Here is a 9085-nt window from a genome sequence, read left to right on the forward strand (position 1 = left end):
TGTGCAACCCCTTTGAAACAACTTGTATATAGCACAGTCGATTGTGCAACCGCTTTGAAACAACTTTATAGCACAGTCGATTGTGCAACCGCTTTGAAACAACTTTATAGCACAGTCGATTGTGCAACCGCTTTGAAACAACTTGTCTATAGCACAGTCGATTGTGCAACCCCTTTCTTCTTCTTCTTGCGTTCGCCGTCACACCATCAGTTTAGTCTGCGAGACGAATGACGTCGTGGCTTCCAGGTCTTGTCTGCTCCCATAGAGTTTGGTGCGGAGAGGGACTGATGCTGGCCACACTTTGTCTCTGATTGGTTTGAGTTGGGGGCATGTCATTAAGACATGTTCTGGAGTCTGGTCTTCCAGACCACAGGGACAGGTTGGTGATGGGGTCAGCTTCAGCTTCCTGAACATGTGGGCGTTGAGGCGACAGTGACCAGTTCGTAGTCGCATGATCACTACTTGCTGCCATCGTTCTAGGAGATGATATGCGTCTCTCGTGGATTGTGGTCGCATTGCTGCCTTCACGAGGGTTTTCTTTTCAGCGAAGCTGACTGGGTTGTCTGGTTGTTCCTCCCTGGCTCCGAGTTTGGCGAGCTCATCAGCTGTTTCATTGCCTGGAATTCCGCAGTGTGCTGGAACCCATTGCAGGACTACTCGTCGAGTCTTGGCAAGCTCCTGGAGTTTCTCCATCAGACGAGGAAGTTTGTTTCCTGCAAGGGCTTCCAAGGCAGACAGTGCATCGGAGAGGAAAACAACTTGGGGGCATTCGCTTTCCGAGTCATGAATCATGGAGGCTGCTTGCATGATGGCCTGAACTTCTGCTGCATAGTTTGAGCAGTACTTTCCTGTTGGTATCCCTGCTGTAGAAGTGTGCCCCTCAGGAGATCTGACAAGTACACCTGCTCCTCCATTGGCCACGGCGTTTGTTGCTGAACCGTCTGTATACGCGTGGATCCAGGCGTCTTCAGGGTACCGTTCAGCAATCATGGCGAGTGTTAGGGTGCGCCTGGCAGTGTCGTTCTGGGAATCTCTTGAGGTAACGTAGGGGACTGTGGTGGAGATGTGAAGATTCTTGTAGTCTTCATTCCATGGCTGCGGCAGATCTGAGAAGCTGATTGGTAGTGCTGATGTAGGTACAGAGGCTTGGTGCTCTCTGGCAAGTCTCTTGCTTTGCAACCCCTTTGAAACAACTTGTATATAGCACAGTCGATTGTGCAACCGCTTTGAAACAACTTGTCCATAGCACAGTCGATTAATTGTGCAACCGCTTTGAAACAACTTTATAGTACAGTCGATTGTGCAACCGCTTTGAAACAACTTGTCTATAGCACAGTCGATTGTGCAACCGCTTTGAAACAACTTGTCTATAGCACAGTCGATTAATTGTGCAACCGCTTTGAAACAACTTGTCTATAGCACAGTCGATTAATTGTGCAACCGCTTTGAAACAACTTGTCTATAGCACAGTCGATTAATTGTGCAACCGCTTTGAAACAACTTGTCTATAGCACAGTCGATTGTGCAACCGCTTTGGAACAACTTGTCTATAGCACAGTCGATTGTGTAACCGCTTTGAAACAACTTGTCTTTAGCACAGTCGATTAATTGTGCAACCGCTTTGAAACAACTTGTCTATAGCACAGTCGATTAATTGTGCAACCGCTTTGAACAACTTGTCACAAGCGGCTTTAATATTAGCATACTTTTATGCTGTGGGGTTAAATGTATTGTATTGGAGCGCCTGTGTTCCTCTATTTCGCCTGTCATAGGTAGACGCTGGTTAACTGCAAGTGTCTCGTGGAGCTCGTGCTCAGGTATTTCACGTGTATTTTACTTGTATTTTGTAAGGTGAACTCAGAGCTAAATTCGAGCTCGTAGATACTCCTTTTTATTCATTCGTTCTTTGCCTTTAGCCGAGGGAAGATAGCTTGCGTTCCAAGCGAATCCGTTCTTCGTTGAACGTAGGGTCTGTTTGCGTAGAGCAGATGCCGGAAACCTGTTATCAACGGCAGGGGATATGTATGGCTACTTCAATACAACCAGGATGTGGTATGTAATCATTAAATATTATGTTGTGTGTGTTACAGTTAAATTATTCTCAGGTTTAGATTTGCTTATTGACTTATGAAAACCGGTCAATCCAAGATGGCGGAATGTATAGTGTGCACGTGCGTGTTTGTAACTTTGTACTTGAACGGTATGAAGTTGTGAGTTCGTTTTGGGGAATGGTTTGGTATGTTATTGAATGAATATGTTTTGGTTGAAAGGAGAGTGATTGACAGTTTTGTTTATAGAATGAATTTGGTATTATTCGTTGGACTTCATACTTAGCAGAATTAAATGTATAAGTCCGTTGGTATGTGTGTTCGAGATGCATGAGAGTGAGAGTAGAGAATTATGTCCATTTAATCCTGCACTTGGTTGTTAAGTTATAAGGACGGGTGGGCGATGTTACTGTTACCGTGAACTAAGTCTTGCGTTCACCATTCCAGGTTGTTGTATTTCACCATGCGGAGGCTACTCTGAAATGGCCTACTACTGAGGAGATGTCTGCCGCTCCACTTTCGACGACGGCACTGCTCGCCTGGCAAGGACTCGACGTCACCGATGACTCCTGTCGCTTCGCACCACGGCCTCGTTGACTCCGGTTCATGAACGATTTCGGATACGCAAGCACGGTAACATTAGCCTTAGCCCGTCCTAACAGCTAAACGTGCAGGAGCTATAACGTCATAATGAACTGAGCGAAAGTGAGAGGTATGAAAGTTTCTAAATAATTATTCTTTGTTGTTATGGGCTTTAATGCTGGTTGATCTTTGTTGTCGTTGTGGATATTGCCGAAAGAAAGATTTGTATAGTTAGATAGAGAGTTGTGTGTGTATTTATGTTATGTATAATTGATTGTTTGTAAGAAACGTCCTTAATCTACTGTTCGTGTCAACTTGTGTTTTGTAGTCGGAAGAGCAAGATTGTTTTGAGTCGTGGATGACAGACTGCGTGCGTGTTTTGTGCATGTGTGCGTGACAAATGGGGGCTCGTCCGGGATCTTTATTATTACATCGTCACCTATGATTTTGCTCTGTTCGTCTGTTTGTTTGTACCGTCTTGTCAGGTTTGATTTTTGAATAGTGATGATTGAATAACATGCTTGTACGTGCTAAGGCTTAACCTGATTTTCACAGCGGCCACCTGTGAATACTAGCCGGTGCTGGGTACATGTCTCGACGTTGTTTATAGCATTTTTCCCTGTTGTAATTTGTCTGGAAATGTTGTAGATTGAGATGTTTTGCTTCAGAATTTTGTTGTGAAGTAGTTAGGTTGCTTTTCCATAGTTGGCGACTTAACCCTTTTACATTTGGTGAGAAATCATGTCGGGATCTAAATCTCGCAATGCCGCTCTGGCAAGTTTTTCTACCCCTGATCATGGTAATTCTCCACCCCGTATGACACTTACCACGCCAAAGCATATGGATGGAGCTGCTGTTGACCCTATTGAAAAATCTAGTTCCCTCACGTCAGCTCAAGAAATTATAGCCGCTAGGGGACGTGCTTTGGGCGTTCGATCAGGGGCTGCTTTAGCAAAATACGTTCAAGAAGAGGAAGCAGCTCAACGGAGACTACTTCAAGAAGAGGAAGCAGCTCAACGAAGACTACTTCAAGAAGAAGAGGAAGCTCAACTGAGAAAAGAAGAAGCTCAACGAAGACTACTTCAAGAAGAAGAGGAAGCTCAACTGAGAAAAGAAGAAGCTCAACGAAGACTTCAGAGGGAGGAACAGGATGCTCAACGAAGACTTCAGAGGGAGGAAGAAGAAATCAGAAGAAAAGTACTTCGAGAAGAGGAAGAAAACGACCGCCGCCGACGTCTAGCTGAACTGGAAGAAGAAAGAGTTCGTGCAGAGATAGAAAAGACTAGGAGAGAAGAGACTACTTCAAGTTCTCGTGGTAGGGCTATTGAACCAGTTCGTCTGAAAATAGATCCATTTGATGAAGCCAAAGAGGATCTCGACACCTTCCTAGGACGATTCGAGAGAGCAGCAACTCTCAGTGGCTGGGACAGGGAGAGTGACTGGGGAGCTCGGCTGGGAGCCCTCCTGAAAGGTTTTGCTGCCGATGTTTACTTGGAACTGCCAGCTGAGGATGCGGGAAACTTTGATGTCATTGTGGACGCCCTTAGAGGATCTTTTCGCTGGACGGCTGACTCGTATCGTTCTAAGTTTCGATTCGCGGCCAAAAGGGGAGAGGAGACTTTTATACAGTTTGCTACCCGCCTTCGAATTTGGTTTGAACGGTGGAGGAAAGCCGCGAAGAAAGAGGAGACCTATGCTGGAATCCGAGACCTCATACTGATGGAACACCTGATGGACCATGTGTCTGGGGACCTCGCGGATTTCATCCGGCAGCGCGAACCGGCGAACGTCACCGAGGCCGCCGAACTAGCTGAGAGGTTTGCTGCATCAAAAAGAGCCAGGAAAAACCCGGTTACTGCGACTGGTCGAGTCGAGAAGAATACGAAGGACATTGAAAATCCTGAGGAAGACTCTGCCCCAGTTAGTTCCGTCCACCCCAACGGCCCTTTTCCCAAGAGAAATTGCTACGGTTGCGGTAAAAATGGACACATCCGTAGGAATTGCCCGCATTCAGCATCGTCCTTCAACGTGAGGACCGTCACCAACGTGAGAACAGTTGTAACGACGCCAGGAACCACTGCTGCCACATCAGAGTTACCTACCCTGTGTGACCCATGTAGCCAACTTTCGTACACTCCTTTATGCACGGTCAGTATCAATGGATCGCAAGTATCTGCTCTTCGTGACACAGGCGCCGACGGACTGGTTATTGACTCCTCGCTGGTAAAAGACTGTAATCTCAAGCAGGGAAGTCAAACTATTCGTTTCGCAGCAGGGAACGTTCAGAAGACTTGTCCTACTACGATCGTACATTTAGAGTCTCCATTCTTCTCAGGGAACGTTGTCGCTATTGTGGCTGACCAGCTAACATACCCCGTACTCATCGGAAACCGGATCGTTCAGCCTGGAGGAGAAACCCTTGAAGTTCCTGTGTACCGGGCGAAAGCTCAACCTGTCAAGATAGCCGCCATTACTCAAGTCCAAAATACGCGAGAAAAAGAACCTCATAAAACCCTACGGATGAAAGACTCTGGTCTAGGTGTCACCAGAGAGAAGTTGATCCAGCTACAGACGCTTGACCCAACTCTGTCCAGGGTGCGGGAACTGGCCAAAGGGAGGAACCCTACACCATCCGGGAAGAAAGGAAAGGTGAAATTCCTTTGGAAGCAGGGCGTCCTACATCGCCTTTTCATAACCACAGAGAAGACCTTCAGTCAGGTGGTGGTGCCCGAGACTCTTCGTTCGGGTATTTTGAGACGATACCACAATGTTACTAAGACTGGTCATCTTGAGACAAAGAAAACTAAGAATAGACTCTGGCATTCGTTCTACTGGCCAGGGATGGAGGGCGACATCAGGCGTTATGTTCATTCCTGTGATGTTGGCCATCGAGCTTTACCCAAAGGAGGATTACCCAAAGCTCACCTTGGAAAGATGCCCCTCATAGATGAACCTTTCCGGAGAATCGCTGTCGACCGTGTTGGCACATTGACAGTCTCAGAGAGAGAGAATCGCTACAGACTGATCACCAGTCCTTTCTACATCTACAGAAGACCAAGATGACGAACGGAAGCTTGATTCGCTGGGCCCTGTTCCAGACATTCACGTTCAGCATCAGAGAAATCTGAGGATGCGACAACGTCGGAGCAGACTATTACAGCCGCATTGTGTGGACTTTTTGTGACGAACCGTAGTTCGGTTTGAGTAGGGGGGTTTGTCACAAGCGGCTTTAATATTAGCATACTTTTATGCTGTGGGGTTAAATGTATTGTATTGGAGCGCCTGTGTTCCTCTATTTCGCCTGTCACAGGTAGACGCTGGTTAACTGCAAGTGTCTCGTGGAGCTCGTGCTCAGGTATTTCACGTGTTTTACTTGTATTTTGTAAGGTGAACTCAGAGCTAAATTCGAGCTCGTAGATACTCCTTTTTATTCATTCGTTCTTTGCCTTTAGCCGAGGGAAGATAGCTTGCGTTCCAAGCGAATCCGTTCTTCGTTGAACGTAGGGTCTGTTTGCGTAGAGCAGATGCCGGAAACCTGTTATCAACGGCAGGGGATATGTATGGCTACTTCAATACAACCAGGATGTGGTATGTAATCATTAAATATTATGTTGTGTGTGTTACAGTTAAATTATTCTCAGGTTTAGATTTGCTTATTGACTTATGAAAACCGGTCAATCCAAGATGGCGGAATGTATAGTGTGCACATGCGTGTTTGTAACTTTGTACTTGAACGGTATGAATTTGTGAGTTTGTTTTGGGGATTGATTTGGTATGTTATTGAATGAATATGTTTTGGTTGAAAGGAGAGTGATTGACAGTTTTGTTTATAGAATGAATTTGGTATTATTCGTTGGACTTCATACTTAGCAGAATTAAATGTATAAGTCCGTTGGTATGTGTGTTCGAGATGCATGAGAGTGAGAGTAGAGAATTATGTCCATTTAATCCTGCACTTGGTTGTTAAGTTATAAGGACGGGTGGGCGATGTTACTGTTACCGTGAACTAAGTCTTGCGTTCACCATTCCAGGTTGTTGTGTTCCACCATGCGGAGGCTACTCTGAAATGGCCTACTACTGAGATGTCTGCCTGCTCCACTTTCGACGACGACACTGCTCGCCTGGCAAGGACTCGACGTCACCGATGACTCCTGTCGCTTCGCACCACGGCCTCGTTGACTCCGGTTCATGAACGATTTCGGATACGCAAGCACGGTAACATTAGCCTTAGCCCGTCCTAACAGCTAAACGCAGGAGCTATAACGTCATAAAGAACTGAGCGAAAGTGAGAGGTATGAAAGTTTCTAAATAATTATTCTTTGTTGTTATGGGCTTTAATGCTGGTTGATCTTTGTTGTCGTTGTGGATATTGCCGAAAGAAAGATTTGTATAGTTAGATAGAGAGTTGTGTGTGTATTTATGTTATGTATAATTGATTGTTTGTAAGAAACGTCCTTAATCTACTGTTCGTGTCAACTTGTGTTTTGTAGTCGGAAGAGCAAGATTGTTTTGAGTCGTGGATGACAGACTGCGTGCGTGTTTTGTGCATGTGTGCGTGACACAACTTGTCTATAGCACAGTCGATTGTGCAACCGCTTTGAACAACTTGTCTATAGCACAGTCGATTGTGCAACCGCTTTGAAACAACTTGTCTATAGCACAGTCGATTAATTGTGCAACCGCTTTGTAACAACTTGTCTATAGCATAGTCGATTGTGCAACCGCTTTGAAACAACTTGTCTATAGCACAGTCGATTGTGCATCCGCTTTGAAACAACTTTATAGTACAGTCGATTGTGCAACCGCTTTGAAACAACTTGTCCATAGCACAGTCGATTGTGCAACTGCTTTGAAACAACTTGTATATAGCACAGTCGATTGTGCAACTGCTTTGAAACAACTTGCATATAGCACAGTCGATTGTGCAACCGCTTTGAAACAACTTGTCTATAGCACAGTCGGTTAATTGTGCAACCGCTTTGAAACAACTTGTCTATAGCACAGTCGATTAATTGTGCAACCGCTTTGAAACAACTTGTCTATAGCACAGTCGATTAATTGTGCAACCGCTTTGAACAACTTGTCTATAGCATAGTCGATTGTGCAACCGCTTTGAACAACTTGTCTATAGCACAGTTGATTGTGCAACCGCTTTGAAACAACTTGTCTATAGCACAGTCGATTAATTGTGCAACCGCTTTGTAACAACTTGTCTATAGCACAGTCAATTAATTGTGCAACCGCTTTGTAACAACTTGTCTATAGCACAGTCGATTAATTGTGCAACCGCTTTGTAACAACGTGTCTATAGCACAGTCGATTAATTGTGCAACCGCTTTGTAACAACTTGCCTATAGCACAGTCGATTGTGCAACCGCTTTGTAACAACTTGTATATAGCACAGTCGATTGTGCAACCGCTTTGAAACAACTTGTCTATAGCACAGTCGATTAATTGTGCAACCGCTTTGAAACAACTTGTCTATAGCACAGTCGATTGTGCATCCGCTTTGAAACAACTTTATAGTACAGTCGATTGTGCAACCGCTTTGAAACAACTTGTCCATAGCACAGTCGATTAATTGTGCAACCGCTTTGAAACAACTTTATAGCACAGTCGATTGTGCAACCGCTTTGAAACAACTTGTCCATAGCACAGTCGATTGTGCAACCGCTTTGAAACAACTTGTCCATAGCACAGTCGATTAATTGTGCAACCGCTTTGAAACAACTTTATAGCACAGTCGATTGTGCAACCGCTTTGAAACAACTTGTCGTTAGAGGCGTTGGTTCAAGGCCCAGGTACGCACGATGGGGAATGTTTCTGGATGAAGAAGAAGAACAAGAATAACAAGAAGAAGAACCAGAAGAAGAAGAGAAAGAAAAGAAGTATAGGTTACATGCTGAGTCTCAGTGAATATTAAAAATAATGGTCGAAGTTAGCGAATCATGAAAAATGCGAGCTTCAGCGACTGCGAACTAAGTGATTTTCGTTGCCGGGTAAGTTACCGAAAAATAACTATCGCCCTACAAGTTTACAGAGAGAAAGAAGCAGAGAAAAGAAGAAAACAATAACTCACATCGTGGTCTGTCAGGGCCCCGGCTACAGCGGGTCCAATGAAACCTGTCGTTGTCCCCACCGTGTTGGTCATGGCGAACATGATTCCTGCGCACATCATGCATGGAATGTGATTGATGCCGGCAAATGATTACAGACACAGTTCTTTCCGTGTAGCTGACAAACAAACATGACTGCCTCGACTGGAGAATATGTTTTTAGATTTGGTCTATTTGTTATGCCTTTATAATATCACACACACACACACACACACACACACACACACACACACACACACACTCACACACACACACACACACACAAACACACACACACACAATAACAATTAAGTAGATGTGCAACGCCAAGGCACTGCATACCCCAGCGAAAGACAAACC

At 45.0% G+C, this 9085-nt stretch overlaps 2 protein-coding genes across 2 annotated transcripts in view; one reads left to right on the forward strand and one right to left on the reverse strand.

Annotated features, from left to right (window-relative positions):
* Positions 1-9085, reverse strand: part of LOC138979556 (sialin-like) — a 32278-nt gene that overhangs the window by 4515 nt on the left and 18678 nt on the right. The window contains exon 10 of the mRNA XM_070352270.1: positions 8710-8795. Coding sequence (XP_070208371.1) covers positions 8710-8795 — 86 coding nt within the window. The remainder of the gene's footprint in view (positions 1-8709; positions 8796-9085) is intronic.
* Positions 1835-5693, forward strand: LOC138980725 (uncharacterized). Its single transcript, XM_070353630.1, has 2 exons — positions 1835-2052; positions 2496-5693. Exon 2 carries the CDS (start codon positions 3372-3374, stop codon positions 5691-5693), a length of 2322 nt encoding a protein of 773 aa, XP_070209731.1. The 5' UTR covers positions 1835-2052; positions 2496-3371.

Source organism: Littorina saxatilis, linkage group LG11 (assembly GCF_037325665.1).
Source record: "Littorina saxatilis isolate snail1 linkage group LG11, US_GU_Lsax_2.0, whole genome shotgun sequence".
Lineage (NCBI taxonomy): Eukaryota > Metazoa > Mollusca > Gastropoda > Littorinimorpha > Littorinidae > Littorina > Littorina saxatilis.